Below are 19,017 nucleotides of genomic sequence, written 5' to 3' on the forward strand. Positions count from 1 at the left end.
ATGAGAGAAACAGTGAGGTTAAATGCCAAGTAAGTGTGGTTTTGGTAATTTGCAGGTCAAAAATCATTTAGGTTTCATCAGCATTTAAAGGGGAAATGCAGCAATTTAACACATATGTTTACAGGTCTTGCTGAGTGCAGCATAACTCTGTAGCCCACTCCTCCTCTCTGCTTGATTTTAACCTGGACACCTGGGAGTCTTCTGACCTGCAACTCACCAGTTCAGCTGTTGTTGAATAAGCTTCTTTCTTTCATTTTCCTGAATTTTCTGGCTCTTTGTTTGCTCTGTCTCTGTCTCTGCTCCTACCATCTCAGTCTCTTAGGAACACTTATGACACTGCTACACGACAGCGTAGTATTCCTCTTCAAGCCTCTTATCGACAATGCTGTGAACTAAAAATACAGTTGTTTTTTTTTAAAGGATGTTTTGCTCTACATCCCTTATGGCTCTGTGAATCATGTAAATGATCTCCCTCTTACTCTGTCACTTGCTCTATATACTGTATCCCTTTGCTGCTTGTTTTTCCAGCCTTCCCCTTTGTTTCTTTGTTACTGCCTGTTTTGACTTTACAAAGGTATGCTATTGATTTCAGAGTTCAGAGGGCACCAGAGAAACTGCCCTCAGCCAAGGAAATGATAAGAGGGGGAGCAAAAGGGAGGGCAGCAGGTGGAGGGGGAAAAAAAGAGGAGAGAAAATGACATGACAGGAGCAGAGCTAACTAATACACAAGACAATAGAGAGGCAGAGTGTTTAAGAAAATGAAGAGGGCAGCAAAATCAATAGGCTTCGGATTAAAAGACAGGAAGAATAAGGGAGGAATGAATAGAGTGCACTTTCCACCATGTCATCCTTTTCTTTATCTATTCGTTCCTTTGACTGCCGGGTGCGGTTTGCAAGTGTGCGCTCGTATGGGTGGGTGCGTCAGCTGATCGGCAGCTGTAAAAGGCAGTGTCCTCCAGGCTTGCCTACTCAATACTTCATTCAGCCTTAACATAAGTGCACTAGAGTCCTAGCATTAAGACGCCAAGCTTGAGAAAGAAAGGGGGGTGCAGAGCAGGCTGGGGAGTGACAGAGAATACAAGGTTTATGTACCCGAATGGATGGATATGTTTTCATATCCTCTCTGCTCATTCTTTGTCCCATATTATATTCATATTCATATTCCGTTCTTTGCTGGTCAATGTCACATTTAACACAGACTTCCTCTCTACCAAGTGTGAATCAAATACAATACACATTTTCTTCCAGTAAATGCTTATTGAAAGAATCCCAAATGGAAAACAAATCAATTTATGCTTTTTGTGTTAACCATCACAATGTATTGATTGAAACATTCTGAAACCTCTGCAGCATTTGTTTATTAGGTTTGAAAATTGTTTATTTGACAATGGCAAGATTATCCAATCGCTACATATTAATTAGGCTGTTGCTCTGTTTGTAGTGTGCCCTGTTTGAGTGTTAATGCAATTAGCTTTAATGGTCCCTTTTTCAATGTCTCTGTCTTTATACACCTCATCATTTTTACATCCCTCTCCTCTCCCTCCACCAGCCCCAGCTAAGATCCTGTCATTCGGGGGCACGGTGACCACTCCGTGGATGAAAGAGGTGCGACTGCCCTGTGGCTCAGTGGGAGAGCCAACGCCGACCATAAAATGGACCAAAGACAGGTGAGAATCCACAACAGAGATGTTATATGAAGCTGAATGTATAGTGCTGCTGTGTCTCTTCTTAGAATGTTAAAGTATCTCAGACGGTTCAGCAAAAATTCAGCTTGTCAATATTGTCATATAGTGTAAATAATGCATCTTTTGAAAAATACTATACAGCTCCCAACATTAACCCAGATCCTAACTTGAATGTTAACAACACAAAACATTAACCTCATGCCTGTGGAGAATTTTGCAGCCTCCTGTCGAGTAACACTAAAATAAGTCTTACAATTTCCTCTCATGAGCCGCTCTCCTTCCTTTCTGTTAGTGAGGACACAGCCATCCCAGTGTCTCTGGATGGACAGCGTCTCATTCTGGCCAATGGGACACTAGTGCTGCGCTCTGTCAAAGCTGAAGATTCTGGTTACTACACCTGCACAGCCACCAACACCCTGGGCTTTGACACTATTATAGTCAACCTTTTGGTACAAGGTGTGAAAACGCTATTAATGACACTCCACTATCACTGTGCCTCACTTATAGCCCTGTTGCTGTTCTTCTTAAATGAGAAATATAGTGTAGTATTTACATTTATAACAATTACATTTTTCCTATGTTTAAAAAATGTATAAGTCTAAGTCTAAGTATTACTGAGTGGTTTACTCTGCGTGTTTTTACTTAGTCCCTCCAGACCAGCCTCGTCTAACTGTCTCCACCACCTCCACCTCTTCCATCACTCTGGCCTGGATACCAGGAGACAACGGAGGCAGCTCTATCAGAGGTAGGTGGCCCTGCAAAGCTGTCTTTCTGTCTTCCAGTATACTCACATCTCTCTCTTCTTGTCTATAGCTTATGAATCTAAAGGTGACACTATGCAGAGGTTCGCCTTAGGTTATCAAAGTTAGATTTCCCTCTGACCTCTGATTTTAGTTCACCCTCTGTCTGTCTTTTGTCCCTCTTTTACCTTCCACGTTGTTAGTGTGCACGCTAATCTATTACTTTATTGATTGATGTCCTGGTTTTATGTTTCCCTGTTAATTATGTGTCTGTTTGATTATCTGATTGTTGGTGATTTCTGTGTGAAGATGGGTATGGTGGGCGTGACTGAATGGCCATGCCTGCAAATGTGATTTCAATTCTTTTCATTGTTCGTGTTGTTTGTTAGTGTGAGGAAGCTTGCAGGGGTCATCTGTCAGACTCCCTGTTGTTAAAACTTAATATGAGACCGTCAAGCATGAGGCGTGTGGTGATTTTGATGTAATGCCTTAAGACAGAACTAGACCCAGCAACAAACTTTTGCTGCATAGGAATGACTGCAAAAATAATTAAGAAACTTTCATGAGATCGCATTCAAAGACAACTTTTTGAACCATTAGGTCAAGTGTATTTTAAAGCCATCAAAAGCTATAACAATATAACATTTTTGTGTTATTCATTTGAGTCAGCACACTGCCAGGAAGGCCCAGACACTAGTTTGACACTAATTTGCATGCATTACGTGCACGGATGTAGGGAGTAATATATATTTCGGTGCAAACAGTGTGTGTTGGTTGTGCAGCTTTGTATTCAAATAATGATGGGCTACCAAATCAGTATTTACATACATCATCTAGTGTCTCATACATCCGTGATGCCTATCTGTATAGCTTGTATGCATACCAGAATGCCTGTCTGTCTGTGAAGCCATCTGCACAGTGTCAGCAGTAGGCAATGCTGAAATTCACCATCAAGCATCTATTTTGCATTACTACTGCAGTGGCATCTGCAGACATTTTTTTCAGATAAAACATGTTAGAATGTTAGAATGTTTTCATTCTGTATGAATATGTACATATATATGTGTGTGTGTGTGTGTGTGTGTGTGTGTGTAGTATTTGGGGGCTTGTGTAAACCGAAATAAACAGAAAAGCAAATGAGCAATTCCTGTAGGTTAGTAATCCTGGAGAAATTATTTATGTTATGTTCTAATCTCTTCTGCAATAGTCTGTTATTGTGTTGTGCTGTTCTGCACTGCTCTCCCTGTTACTGTGTTCTCTTCTGTTCTGTGGCAGACAGAGGGTGGCTATAAAACTTATAAACAGACACTGCAGGATCTGCACATGTTAACCCTTCTAATGTTTTTGACTCTATCGCACCATCTGTTAGAAAGAGAGAGATAGAAAGGGAAGGGAAAAAAAGGATGGTACAAAGAGTACAAAGAAACACAGAGAGGGAGACATTCATATATACATAATTATTTACCAACAGAAGGAAAGACAGACAGAGATGGAGGATTAAATGGAAAGCGTCTCAGAGCAGGAGGGAGTTGGCTCTCTGAGGCAGCTTATTATAAAAACAGTCACCATATTGCATGCCCTCATTTGCATAGATGCTCAGTCAGCGCCATTCCAGTCTTGGGGTTTGTAGGTAACTAATGGCAGCGTAGATAGAGAGCAGCAAGACTGTCCTCTAAACAGGGCCTGTCTGGGCAACAGAAGTACAGTCTGACGCTGCCATCTAGTGGACATTAGAGGTAACAATGTCACAAAGTTTGATAGGGTTTATGCTGCCGGGATTTTCTCATTTTAACCTTCAAAGAGAAATAATTATGTGATATAAAATAAAGTGAAATTAATATTGAGTCTTTTTGTGTATACAGGTTTTGTGCTGCAGTACTCTGTGGACAACACAGAGGAATGGAAAGATGTTTTCATCAGTTCTAGTGAGCGCTCCTTCAAACTGGACAACCTACGCTGTGGCACCTGGTATAAAGTAAAGCTGGCTGCCAAGAACAGTGTCGGAGCAGGACGCATCAGTGAGATCATTGAGGCAAAGACCCACGGGCGAGGTAAGAAGCCTGGAATGGAGGATGAAGGAAATTAGTGTGGGTGGACATAGGTCATAAGCATACATAACACACATATTTTCACACAGGAGTGATTACCCACTCTGAATTTGTTTCTCTCTTCTGTTACCAACAAGATGTTGCTATTGCTGAATCACATAGACCTGCCTATGATGTCTTATATTCCACAATCACCTGTTCTCTGGCACAATATATGTCAATATTTTTTAGTTGTCTAAACAGACATTGACAAATGTATTGTAATGTTGCTTCTTTCACAGAACCCCAGTTCAACAAGGACCAGCCAGTCTTCACCCACATTAACTCCAGCCATGCCCGCCTCAACCTGCAGGGTTGGGCCAGTGGAGGCTGTCCAATCAGCGCTGTCACTCTTGAGTTTAGACCAAAAGGTGAGTCACTGCATTCATTCACTTCATTTTAAGTATTTGGGGGTTAAAAAAAAACATGACCTAGTTAAATCAAGCATGTGAGCTAGTGTTGTGGTAGTACTGAGGTAACCTTCCATCTCGAAAACAATAAGAAACAGAGATTAGATGCAACATTATTAACTTGTTGCAGGTACATGGACATGGCAGAGTGTACGCACCAATGCAACCACAGACGTGTTCCTGGCAGAGCTGCGTGAGGCCACCTGGTATGAGTTGAAGATGAAAGCATGTAACAGCGCTGGCTGTGGCAACCAGAGCTCCCAGTTTGCAACACTAGACTATGATGGCAGTGAGTAGAAGACTTTTGTTTGGCATTCCATTCACATAAATGGTAGTTTTGATGTTTTTTAATAAGAAATTAGTAATACTGGCCATTTTAAAATATTGTTGTGAAAAGGCGGTAACTAATCTTTAGTTGACCTGGGTTTGTGCAGGCACAATCCCACCAATCAAATCTCCCCTGGAAAAGAATGATGATGTCAAGAAGCTGTTTTCCATTGGCTGTCCCGTCATCTTGGTCACTCTGGGTGTTGCTCTACTCTTCATCATTCGCAAGAAACGCAAAGAAAAAAGGCTGAAGAGACTAAGAGGTGAGAGTAGAAGTAAAAGGAGCGGAGACAAGTGGTGGGAATGATTTGGCATGAACAACAAAGCAGTCTTCAGAGAGATTCCAGAAGCAGAGGCAGACTTCAGAGAGAATCTTGAATGTAGTCTCTGGAGTTGCATTTATTTTAAAAGATTGATTTGTGTGTCAGGAAAAAATAATTTGTTATGTTCTCTGTTCTCTCTCTCTAGATGCCAAAAGCCTGGCAGAGATGCTGATCAGGTAAGATCTGTGATTTCCTAGGCCCTCTTGCAAAATGATTTAGTGTAACTCAAAATCCATTTTACAAATCCACATTTTGGATTTTACTCAAAACTGTGTTTGTTTGTGTGTGTGCATCCTTGTCCTTTATCTCTGGATTAGTAAAAACAACCGCAGCTTTGACACCCCTGTGAAGGGCCCTCCTCAGGGCCCACGGTTACACATCGACATCCCCAGAGTGCAGCTTCTAATTGAGGACAAGGAAGGCATAAAGCAAATCGGTGAGAGGGGGAGAGAGACAGAGAATTATTGTGTGCATTCATGTGTCTGTGCATGAGTGTCAGATAAAATAATCTTTATGTCAGATGTGTTATGAACATTGGGAGGTGTTAGACTTTTATTTGTGCTTCTCTGTAATCTTCATTCCATCTCTGTCAGGTGAGGACAAGGCCACTATCCCTGTGACAGACACAGAGTTCAACCAAACTGGGAACCCTCAGAGCTTCTGCACAGGTGTGTCTGTTCATCACCCTGCCCTCATCCAGAACACCGGTCCTTTGATTGACATGTCAGACATCAGACCAGGAACCAGTAAGTGCTCTCTCTCTTCACTGTGCAAACTAACTGGAGCAATATGGTGTAAGCATAAACAGTGTAAAGTTAAGTTTCTGCATTTCTGAGCAATTTCTTGTGTTTCTCAGTCTGTTAAAATCCACTGTGTCTAAGCCTGATGAGGTTTTGAAAATGCTTGTTCATTTTTTTTGGTACATACATATCCTTATTATTTCCATATCCATTTACCATCAGACCCGGTGTCGAGGAAGAGTGTTAAATCAGCCCACAGCATCAGGAACCGCTACTCCAGTCAGTGGACTCTGACCAAGTGCCAGGCCTCCACGCCAGCCCGCACTCTCACCTCAGACTGGCGCACAGTTGGCTCCCAGCATGGCATCACTGTCACAGAGAGTGACAGCTACAGCGCCAGCCTCTCGCAGGACACAGGTTGGCACATGGATGAAATGACATTTACAGCCATTAATATGCACATTTAAGAAAATGTGGAGGAGAATGTGTTTTTGTAGGGGGCTACACCTCAAAAAGCCTTTGTACGCCTGGATAAATTGCGCTCACCTCCCTTTTCTTTCCTCCCTCTTCCATAGATAAGGGTCGCAACAGCATGGTGTCGACAGAGAGTGCCTCCTCCACCTATGAGGAGCTGGCGAGAGCATATGAGCATGCCAAGCTGGAGGAGCACCTGCAGCACGCCAAATTTGAGATTACAGAGTGTTTTATTTCTGACAGCTCATCTGACCAGATGACCACAGGTACCAATGACAATGCAGACAGCATGACATCCATGAGCACACCGTCAGAGCCCGGTATCTGCCGTTTCACTGCCTCGCCACCCAAACCCCAGGACTACGACCGTGGCAAGAATGTAGCTGTGCCCATTCCACATCGCGCCAAGAGTGAGTGGTTGCTGCAAAGCATTAATTTTTCATATTATTTTTTGCTTAACATTTTAAGTTTGAAATGAATTTAGATATAAACCAAGTTAGGTCAAAAGTTCAAATTGTGTTGAATATATCAGAATCAAGAATAAGTTGATGTCTCCTGTGACTTTGATTTGGTTCACTTTCAGAACACCAAAATGAAGAATTAAGCACTAAAATGGAAAAATAAGCTTTCAATAGCTGAAGAAGAGATAACAAAAAAAACATAGTAAAATAACTGTAAATATAGATATTATATGGCAATATAATAAGTGTACAAAATACAATATATACCACTAAGTTTTACAGGGGAAGTAAGAACCTGTGTGATGGGTCATATGAAAATACTGGTGATGTTGCCAGATGACTCCAGTGCAGTTAGTGGTTTCAATAAATACACAGTAAAAATATTCAAAGTTTGGCGCACTATATTATCCATAGACGTTGGCTTTGGCAGTCACATTACATTTGACTTTTCCGCTCTAGGTGACTACTGCAACCTACCCCTCTACATGAAGTCAGATCCCTTCTTCCGAAAGCAGTCAGAACATCATGACCCATGTCCAGTGGTCCCACCACGTGAAGCCTCTATTCGTGGCCTGGCCCAGCGGGCATACCACACCCAGGGCCGTCATGTGACTATGGACTCTGCAAAGCAGCAGGCCCTAACCATGGGCCATTCTGGCCTGTCCAACCTCACTTCCTCTGGGGCTTCCTCTGGAGGAGCAACAGGAGGCGGTGGTGGAGGTAGTGGGAGTGGAGGAGCGTCTGCTACCTCTAGCAGCTCCACACTTCCCCAGAGGACTCTCACCATGCCCGGCTCCTCTGCCTCAGTGGCCCAGAGTGCAGCTGCAGCTGCTGCTGCCACCGCTGCAGCTGCTGGAGCATCATCGTCCTCTGGTGGTGGAGCAGCAGGGGCCACCGGGGGGACCCCTGGAGGTGCCTCCTCATCCTCCTCCAAGATGGGAGGATCCAGAGACTCTCTCCTGGAGAGCAGCTCCTCGGGCTTAGGCAGACTACAGAAGCAGAGAGATGGAGGGGCAGGGGCCTACTCCAAATCCTACACACTGGTGTAGCCTGCCATCACAGCGGCCTGTCACTGTAACTCTTTATAGAATGCTGGTCAAGCCGGCGCTTGCCTGGAGCCTCTATGGAAAAGTGGGGTGAGGAACATACACATGCACAGCTGACCTGTCAGTGCCTGCACTGTGCCAGGCTGCAGGGGGCTGGTTGGGTTCCCATCGACACTACTGTATGAAGGGGTCAGAGTTGGGTCTCCACAGCACAGGGGTTTGCCTTTCTTTCTGCCTGATTGCTTTCTATTATAATTGTGTCATCTTTCTCTATCTCTTATTTCATCACCCTGGAAATCACTTGCCAAAACATAAATGATTTATCTGTTCACTTCATATTTTCATTTTCTGGTAAGGACACTGTACTTATGCACAAAATGCTTTCCACGTGCACTGTCTTGTCTTCTGGATCAAGACAGTCGTAGAACGAACCTGGTTGCTTGAGTTTCACACAGATATGTGTGTTAAGGTTTTTAGGTTTTTAAATATGTTACTTTTCTGGTCTCTGATGGAAGAAGAGCTCATATCACAGCATTGTGCCATGGCAGGATGCTTTTACTGTATGCATAAACCACCAACCTTGGTGTTACACTGGCTCTGAGAGGTTACTCCATCATGGATTCATACATTAGAGGCAGTGGAAGGACTGTTGTCTCAATACCAGTTTTGAGACATTGGGGAATTTTCTTATACATGCAATGGATGACACAGCATAGTGGTCTTAATTGATGCTTTTATAAACAGACTCAAAGCAGAGGAGAAAAAAAGTCAAGCATCATCAAGTGAAAGATGAATCCAAACCTGTTTTTTTCATCAGTTTTCTGTTTATTTTTAAAATGATGGAAATATAATCTCATGTGCACTAAGAAAAAGTTAGAATGGATCCAAGTAACAGAAACCTTCACAAGCCTGCGTGTGTGTGCGTGTGGGTGTATATGTGTAAATATATATATGTATACATGTGGCAGGCACACACCAACAGTGGACCTTTTTAAAAATCAATCTGTATGCTGACCTCTCGGGCAGACGTCTGTGTCAAAACTGAACCCCCCTCCCCCCATATTGTTCATTTTGTACCTGTGAAAGGGGATTCGGGGACAGTGATGATGATGATGATGCTGACGATGTAAACGCTATGATCCTATAATTTGGTCCAGCATTTTTGAACTTTGTTTTGCTAAGTGTGATTGACAGCATTGGTTAGGAAATCCTGAAGAGGAAGTGGGTTCAAAAGAGAGCAACTACAGATGATAAAGAAAGAATTCCTTTATTTCTCTCTTTTCTCTGTTTCGCTCCCTCAGAACAAAGAAGGAAGAGACCCTTTTAATATTCATCACTGGTGCCACAATACCATTACTCTTTTGTTTAACTCATTTCACCTTTACCCACTTTATCCCTTTCTATCCTTCCCCACCTTCACCCACTACCCACCCAGTCCCCCATCATATCCATACAGTGTCACTGTGACCTACCACTAGCGTACAGGCTAGTTAAAAAAGACAGACTGACTGAGAGAAGAGGTCTAATATGCACAGACAGGCAGAAATGCTGTTTGACGTTCAAGGACAACTTGAGTGGAGAAACAAATTGCAAACACAGCAAATTTATAGAGATGTATACAAAAAAATCCTATTTGTATGAAGTGATCTTGAATTTATGGACAGACAATGACTTTGAGATTATACACAGAGAGATCAAGTGTTAATAGAATTTGCAGTTGTGTTAGGGAAATGGGGAGGGGGGGTGTTACATAGCAGAGAGATACAATTTTTCTTCAAAAGTAAGTGGTCTTCAAAACTAAAAGACGTGTTTTCAAGTCCCTCCGCCTCACTGAAATTGATTTTAGCTTTATGAATAGTACTGTATCTGTTAAGTTTTTTTTTTTTAAATCCCATTTCTTCTCCCAAAGCTTAATCCCATAACAAAGATCGTTCCAAAAAAAAGAGTTGCTCCAAATGTTTTGCAATGGTAAAACGTAAACATCAGGGCTCTCGCAATAGAAAAAATAAAAAGATATGATATATGTTTGTTTTCAAAAGTATGTACATATATATTTCTATTCAAATATATAGCAAATATATGAATATTGAAAAAAGCAGAGAAATATAGAAGCCGTTCTAATTGAAAATATATATAAAAGATCACAAGACAATCGCTCAGAGTGAAAAACTGCGAGAAGGAAGGAAGGAAAAGAAGAGGGAAGCTTAAACGGGTAGCACAACCATGGACGGGAGATCTTGGACAGAAAGGAAGCGGTGTGAAAGAACATTAGATGGTGAAACTGAGGTTTGAGGAATGATACAATGATGCCCTTGTGATTTTGTAAATGTTCCAGCTGCAGTACCTGTGCATCAGGTAGCAGCTGAAAGGACAAGCACAGTAAAGTCCAATTATAGTGTGAGATTGTGTCGCTGGTTAACTGTGGTCTATGGCTCAGTGCAGAAAGTGTGGTGTTGAAAAAGAAAACAGTAAAACATGGAACAGCCTATACAGTAAGTGAGCCTGTTGTAATATGTTGTATTGTACCTTCCAAAGGTGTGTTCACAAACTCAATGCCATTACCTGACTATAGTTAATGAAGACAAACAAACCAACAAGTATTTCTGTTTCTTATCTGTGTCATAGCAAGTCCTCCCCAAACTCCAGGACTGCAGGCCAACAAATATAAGAGTAAAACTGCTCATAAAAGTAATCAAATTCCCTTTTTAAAACTACACAGGAAAGAAATGAACTTTGCTTTCCATTATCGATGGTTATGATGCCTTTCATTTTGGCCTTTATGTTTTCAAGTTATGCAAATACTTGTTTTCAGAAAAAACATGAGTTTGGGAATGGGGCAGGCCTGTTTCAGCAGCTGAAAACAGATGCTTCCTTAACTCCAGTTGTATGGATATTGGATGGAGTGATGAAATGAACTCCTGCCCAACCTGCCTTCCCCAGTTCTTCAGTGAAGTTGCTTTTACTATAAAACGCTGATCTACTGTCAGTTTGTTTAAAGTAAATGTAATGTTTCTTTAAGGAAATTTTCACCCTGATACTTTTACACCGTTTATGTGATGCTTAATGTATTCCAGGAGTTATTTTTCCTTTTTATGTGTAGTATATACTTTGTTTTATTCAAGTACTTTGGTGAGTGATTTGAGCCTTTGAACAATCCTGAATCCTGGACGTTTTTGTCCTCATAGGCATGACATATTCTTTAGGCAAAAATAAAAAAGACAGAAATAAAAATAACAGATGTTGACCCATTTTGGTCTGATTTAAATTGTAAAGAAATTTCTAACCATATTGTAATTAATCATTAAGTATTTACTGACTTTGTGAAGAATGCATGAGTAATGCAGTATATATATTTATTTAAATTAAGTACTAATGCATCAAATATAATGTATAATAACACAATGTTATGTCATTTCTATTAATGTTATTTTAAGAACAGAAAATCTGGCAAAGTAGATCCAAAACTGCCATTTATTTTTTGTACTTGCTGAAGTAGAAAGTATTTAAAGACTCAATGTTTTACAGTAATTTTCCTTCTCTTTGAATATGATAGCTGCTAGTTTCTTAACAACAGCTTATCTGTGATGGGTTCTAGATCGGGTGGATTTTTCCTTGAAGTGCAACAACATAACTTTCAAACTGACTTATTCTGTGTTTGTAAGGAAGTAACTTCACATGTGCTATTTCCTCAACCTTTTCCACATCAGCCCAACCAATCAGATCTCCCCCTCTCACTGTACCCCCGTTTGCCCACCTATACAACGTAATTTCTACTCCATAAAAGAAGACTTGTGTACATAGGAAAGTGTTTTGTATAAATGAGTACTATTTTCGACATCTTCACTAGAAACCAGGGCACAATGTAAACTCTGAACTGAAGTTATTGTAACGAAACAGAAGAGGACTTAATGAAAAACTATAGAATTATACACACACTGCTTTATCTTGATTTATGGACCAGTTGAAACATGTCAGAGTGGACCATGCATAATTACCAATATTGATTTCTTCTTTTACAGGACATTTGGTTGCATTGTCTCCTTTTAAATTTTTTAAAAAGCTTTTTTGTTTTTTTTTTACTTTGTCACAGGTTACCTGATTTAGAGTTTGCCTTTTTTTTAATTATTCCACTTTTGGGGGGGAGGACAGCAGCATTGCATGTTCTGAAAATTTTGCTGGTTATAAAAGAAAAAGGGAAACGGTGAATTGAAGAATTTAAAAGGGGGTTAATTAAAACATTTTAAAAATGCAGAGGTTGTTCCTTAAACTTTTATGGGGAAACGTTGCTTCAATTTGCAATTGCTTGTGTTTAACTCTACATTTTCTTTTCTATGAAAACAAACAAAAACAGAAAAAGAGTACTCAACACCTTGTGCAATAAAGCTATCTTTTTATGAACTGTGATGACATTGTTCATTCTTTCAGAAACATGTAGCATTTCTGTGTTGTCCAGAAACACGGTATGGACTGGACAGATTTGATTGTGAAAGAGTTTGGCTCATTCATCATTTTGACACCCAGCTGTTTTTAAGATCCACAGTCCTCACTTAGAATGTCATTTATAGGAACTGTTTCTTCTTGCAGATGGAGGTTCAAATTAAAAAACTGTTAACAGTGTTGTCTGTGAATTTTAAAGTAATGTGAACCCTGCCTCTGAAAAAGTCATACGTTGAATTTGTAAATGTGATTATTCAATACTGTGAGCACCAAAAGTTAAACTGGATTCACATCCATCATATTGGGATGGAGGCAGAAATCCACAGGCCGTCTCAATTGATTTTGGGTGAGATACTGGATCATTTAAACATTTATTGAATGAAGCCATGTGAGATGTTTGGAGAGAAAAATCACTATTTGGTGAAGGTTTTGAACGGAAATGAGACCCTGACTACAGACTATTGTGAGATGTCAGAAGCCAGAAACGTCGGAAACCACTGGTAAATTCTTTTACTGTGTTGTGTTTAAATATTTTCTGGCAGCTGGTTTATGTGGCATTAGGAAGGACCATGTCCACATACCTCAGCTGACAGGAAGCTTCAGCTACACATCTGATGAAGACTGCTGGCTTGGCAGTTGGAACATGTCAGGTAAACAAACAAAAAAACTCGTGTCTTTATATAACAGTGAATAAAAAGTCAGAATTGGCCTCTTCTGTGTGTTGTTTAGTGCCCACACCATAGAGCAAGATGTGGTTGATCTGCGCCTGGCTGCTGGAGACAAGGGATTCTGCATTCAATTCTGAATTCAGTGATGGAGATGTTGTTACACTGGACAGGAATCATGCTTCCTACTTCAGCATCCAGACACAGCTTCATGCTGTGAACTATGTGGTTTGAAACCGCAATGACATTTTTGTTAAACCCCTCCCCCCTTCATGGATGTTTTATAACCATAGACTTTATATAAAGATAACACATCCATGATCTAGACCTTATCGTTATAGGCTACCACCTCCCCCGTGGATGTATTACAAGAGTAATCAAAGGCTGTCCAAGTGGCGTTTTTTCTGCCGTTGTTTGCCTGCGTGTGTTGCCATTGGCCAGGAAACTGGGAGGAGCGCAGAGAGGCAGAGAAAGGAAACCGGGAAACAGATCAAAACCAACGTTTGAAGCGTTACCTCGGTTTGTCAGTATTGTGAGAACACCCGATTGCCGAATAAGCCTGATGCTAAAACAAGCTTTGAAGTAGCTTTTTTGTCGAATACGAATGAGGCTGGACGCTGAACACACCTGCGGCGTAAAGGTAAGGCTAAGGAGCGAGCTAGCTAGCGGCTTCCATTAGCATTTTCTTTAGCAGCTAGCGTTATCATTAGCCTTCCCTTTCTATGACCCTGACATGAGTTGTGGACTCCAGCTTGAACGGGTGAAATCATAAGGAGCTCTCGATAATCTCGTTAAATTCCTGCTGTAATTGTTTGCAGTCACTTTACCGACATTTTCCATCTCTTTGTAATGTGTTCCATCCCGCTCATTTAAACTCAGTTTATAGCCGTCTATCATGTATCATGTATTATATTGCGTCTGTACCGTGCTGCTTTACACCTGGATGTCAGCATTTGCAACAGCAAATTTGAGGTGCTGACAAGGCCTCGCCCTTTAACAAAAACTCAAAATTTTGATCACTTTTAATCACAAAGGCGTTAACAGTATAGTGACTGAGTTTGATTAAATCTCTAGGAGGAGTTCGTTCAAATACAATGTCCCCAAATGGCGAAGAATTAGCAAAAATTTGTGTATTATTCCTGTTGGTTTGTGGTCATGACACCGGGAGACTTTTTTGTGCATGTAGGCTTGTTGTGGTCCGATTTCGGACCACAAAAGTAAGATGTAGTACTAAAAGTAATCTGTGATATAAAAGCAATGTGTAAATAATAGTAATCCAAAATAGTAGGGACAGTTTCACATTATAGTAAGACATCAAAAATACATTATAGAATGTGGTCAAAAATGTCAAAAATTGTCACTGTATAATAAAGTATCAAAAATGTCATAGTATAGTAAGGCATAAAAATGTTTTGTTAAATGTTCTGTTTCCGCTGTAATGTTGAATATTTTTCTGTTTTCATGGTTAAGTAGTAGTGTACTGATCATTTTCCTTTGTATGTTTCCCTTCAATTTCCTCCAGGTGTCACCACTTCATCCACAATGTCGTCCACGATCGCTGAGATGTCTTCCATGATTGCAGAGACGTGGTCCATGATCGGAGAGACATTGTCCATGACTCGCAGAGACGTGCAAAAGTTCTTTAAGACCAGGCCTGGGGCCTCCAGGTAATTCACAAACCGCTTTACATAAACTGTCAACACAGAGCACTGACATGAAATTGTTTATCAGAAAAGTGTAATGCTAGAAGTAATCTGCAATATGAAAATAATGTATACGTAATCTGTATTAATAGAAGTAATGTAAGGGTAATTAGCAATATCAGAAATGAGATGAAAAAAAATTAAAATTACTTGATGTAGTTTACAACAGTAAAAGTTATCTATATATTCAGAAGTAATATGTAATCTAAAAAGTAATATGTAATGGTAAAAGTAATATATGAGTAGAGTAGAAGTAATCAATCATAGTATGGTATGGCGTCAAAAATGGCCAAAAAATGTCATAGTAAGGCATCAAAACCATGAAAAAATGTCATTCTATAATAAGGCACAAAAAATTGCAGAAAAATGTCAGTATAGTAAGGCATCAAAAATGTGAGAAAAGTGTCATAATACAGTAAGGGATCAAGAAAATTTCATAGTATAGTAAGATGTCAACAATGTCAAAAAATATCATATTAAAGTGTGAAAAAAATGTCAAAGTATAGTAAGGCGTCAAAAATGGTCCAAAAATGTCATAGTATAGTGAGGCATTAAAAATGTGAAAAAAATGTTATAATATTGTAAGGTGTCAAAAAAATCTCATAATATAGTAAGGCATCAAAAACCATCACAAAATGTCAAAGTATAGTATGGCATCAAAAAATGTGAGAAAAATGTCATAGTATAGTATGCTGTCAAAAAATGTCATACTCTAGCATGGCGTCAAAAATGGTTCAAAAATGTCATAGTATAATAAGGCATTAAAAAAAAATGACATAGTATAGTATGGCATGAAAAAATGTGAGAAAAATCTTATAGAATAGTAAGATGTGAAAAACCATCAAAAAAGGTCATAGTATGGCGTCAGAAATGGTCCAAAAATGTCATATAGTAAGGCATGAAAAAATGTGGAAAAAAAATGTCATAGTATAGTAAGGCATCAAAAACCATCATAACACGTCCTAGTATAGTATGCCGTCAAAGATAGTCATAGTTTAGTAAGGCACACAAAAATTGACAAAAAATGTCATAGTATATAGTATGGCATCAGAAATGGTCCAAAATTGTCAAAGTATAGTAAGGCATCAAAAACCATCAAAAAATGTCATAGTATAGTATGGCATCAAAAAATGTGAGAAAAATGTCATAGTATAGTATGCCGTCAAAAAATGTCATACTCTAGCATGGCGTCGGAAATGGTTCAAAAATGTCATAGTATAATAAGGCATAAAAAAAATGACATAGTATAGTATGGCATCAGAAATGGTCCAAAAATGTTTTAGTATGATAAGGCATAAAAAAAATGACATAGTATAGTATGGCATCAGAAATGGTCCAAAATTGTCAAAGTATAGTAAGGCATCAAAAACCATCAAAAAATGTCATAGTATAGTATGGCATCAAAAAATGTGAGAAAAATGTCATAGTATAATAAGGCATAAAAAAAATGACTTAGTATAGTATGGCATCAAAAAATGTGAGAAAAATGTCATAGTATAGTATGCCGTCAAAAAATGTCATACTCTAGCATGGCATCAGAAATGGTCCAAAATTGTCAAAGTATAGTAAGGCATCAAAAACCATCAAAAAATGTCATAGTATAGTATGGCATCAAAAAATGTGAGAAAAATGTCATAGTATAGTATGCCGTCAAAAAATGTCATACTCTAGCATGGCGTCGGAAATGGTCCAAAATTGTCAAAGTATAGTAAGGCATCAAAAACCATCAAAAAATGTCATAGTATAGTATGGCATCAAAAAATGTGAGAAAAATGTCATAGTATAGTATGCCGTCAAAAAATGTCATACTCTAGCATGGCGTCGGAAATGGTTCAAAAATGTCATAGTATAATAAGGCATAAAAAAATGACATAGTATAGTATGGCATCAGAAATGGTCCAAAATTGTCAAAGTATAGTAAGGCATCAAAAACCATCAAAAAATGTCATAGTATAGTATGGCATCAAAAAATGTGAGAAAAATGTCATAGTATAGTATGCCATCAAAAAATGTCATACTCTAGCATGGCGTCGGAAATGGTTCAAAAATGTCATAGTATAATAAGGCATAAAAAAATGACATAGTATAGTATGGCATCAGAAATGGTCCAAAATTGTCAAAGTATAGTAAGGCATCAAAAACCATCAAAAAATGACATAGTATAGTATGGCATCAAAAAATGTGAGAAAAATGTCATAGTATAATAAGGCATAAAAAAAATGACTTAGTATAGTATGGCATCAAAAAATGTGAGAAAAATGTCATAGTATAGTATGCCGTCAAAAAATGTCATACTCTAGCATGGCGTCGGAAATGGTTCAAAAATGTCATAGTATAATAAGGCATAAAAAAATGACATAGTATAGTATGGCATCAGAAATGGTCCAAAATTGTCAAAGTATAGTAAGGCATCAAAAACCATCAAAAAATGTCATAGTATAGTATGGCATCAAAAAATGTGAGAAAAATGTCATAGTATAGTATGCCGTCAAAAAATGTCATACTCTAGCATGGCGTCGGAAATGGTTCAAAAATGTCATAGTATAATAAGGCATAAAAAAAATGACATAGTATAGTATGGCATCAGAAATGGTCCAAAATTGTCAAAGTATAGTAAGGCATCAAAAACCATCAAAAAATGTCATAGTATAGTATGGCATCAAAAAATGTGAGAAAAATGTCATAGTATAGTATGCCGTCAAAAAATGTCATACTCTAGCATGGCGTCGGAAATGGTTCAAAAATGTCATAGTATAATAAGGCATAAAAAAAATGACATAGTATAGTATGGCATCAGAAATGGTCCAAAATTGTCAAAGTATAGTAAGGCATCAAAAACCATCAAAAAATGTCATAGTATAGTATGGCATCAAAAAATGTCATAGCATGGCGTCGGAAATGGTTCAAAAATGTCATAGTATAATAAGGCATAAAAAAATGACATAGTATAGTATGGCATCAGAAATGGTCCAAAATTGTCAAAGTATAGTAAGGCATCAAAAACCATCAAAAAATGTCATAGTATAGTATGGCATCAAAAAATGTGAGAAAAATGTCATAGTATAGTATGCTCAAAAATGTCATACTCTAGCATGGCGTCGGAAATGGTTCAAAAATGTCATAGTATAATAAGGCATAAAAAAATGACATAGTATAGTATGGCATCAGAAATGGTCCAAAATTGTCAAAGTATAGTAAGGCATCAAAAACCATCAAAAAATGTCATAGTATAGTATGGCATCAAAAAATGTCATACTCTAGCATGGCGTCGGAAATGGTTCAAAAATGTCATAGTATAATAAGGCATAAAAAAATGACATAGTATAGTATGGCATCAGAAATGGTCCAAAATTGTCAAAGTATAGTAAGGCATCAAAAACCATCAAAAAATGTCATAGTATAGTATGGCATCAAAAAATGTGAGAAAAATGTCATAGTATAGTATGCCGTCAAAAAAATGTCATACTCTAGCATGGCATCAGAAATGGTCCAAAATTGTCAAAGTATAGTAAGGCATCAAAAACCATCAAAAAATGTCATAGTATAGTATGGCATCAAAAAATGTGAGAAAAATGTCATAGTATAGTATGCCGTCAAAAAATGTCATACTCTAGCATGGCGTCGGAAAATGGTTCAAAAAATGTCAAAGTATAGTAAGGCATCAAAAACCATCAAAAAATGTCATAGTATAGTATGGCATCAAAAAATGTGAGAAAAATGTCATAGTATAGTATGCCGTCAAAAAAATGTCATACTCTAGCAATGGCGTCGGAAATGGTTCAAAAATGTCATAGTATAATAAGGCATAAAAAAAATGACATAGTATAGTATGGCATCAGAAATGGTCCAAAAATGTCATAGTATAATAAGGCATAAAAAAAATGACATAGTATAGTATGGCATCAGAAATGGTCCAAAA

General features: G+C 38.7%; 1 protein-coding gene and 1 long non-coding RNA gene across 2 annotated transcripts in view; both read left to right on the forward strand.

Annotated features, from left to right (window-relative positions):
* Positions 1–12,697, forward strand: part of LOC108895272 (cell adhesion molecule DSCAML1) — a 95,486-nt gene extending 82,789 nt beyond the window's left edge. The window contains exons 23-35 of the mRNA XM_018693974.2: positions 1,550–1,667; positions 1,978–2,141; positions 2,332–2,430; positions 4,288–4,476; positions 4,755–4,883; positions 5,053–5,211; positions 5,357–5,512; positions 5,718–5,748; positions 5,890–6,008; positions 6,166–6,318; positions 6,535–6,729; positions 6,888–7,196; positions 7,707–12,697. Of these exons, the coding sequence (XP_018549490.1) occupies positions 1,550–1,667; positions 1,978–2,141; positions 2,332–2,430; positions 4,288–4,476; positions 4,755–4,883; positions 5,053–5,211; positions 5,357–5,512; positions 5,718–5,748; positions 5,890–6,008; positions 6,166–6,318; positions 6,535–6,729; positions 6,888–7,196; positions 7,707–8,296 (2,411 nt within the window). The 3' untranslated portion in view covers positions 8,297–12,697. The remainder of the gene's footprint in view (positions 1–1,549; positions 1,668–1,977; positions 2,142–2,331; positions 2,431–4,287; positions 4,477–4,754; positions 4,884–5,052; positions 5,212–5,356; positions 5,513–5,717; positions 5,749–5,889; positions 6,009–6,165; positions 6,319–6,534; positions 6,730–6,887; positions 7,197–7,706) is intronic.
* Positions 12,698–13,323: 626 nt separating this feature from the next.
* Positions 13,324–19,017, forward strand: part of LOC127143752 (uncharacterized) — an 11,485-nt gene continuing 5,791 nt past the window's right edge. Inside the window, exons 1-2 of the long non-coding RNA XR_007815364.1 lie at positions 13,324–14,035; positions 14,918–15,062. This is a non-coding gene — a long non-coding RNA (uncharacterized LOC127143752). The remainder of the gene's footprint in view (positions 14,036–14,917; positions 15,063–19,017) is intronic.

Source organism: Lates calcarifer, linkage group LG21 (assembly GCF_001640805.2).
Source record: "Lates calcarifer isolate ASB-BC8 linkage group LG21, TLL_Latcal_v3, whole genome shotgun sequence".
Classification (NCBI taxonomy): Eukaryota; Metazoa; Chordata; class Actinopteri; family Centropomidae; genus Lates; species Lates calcarifer.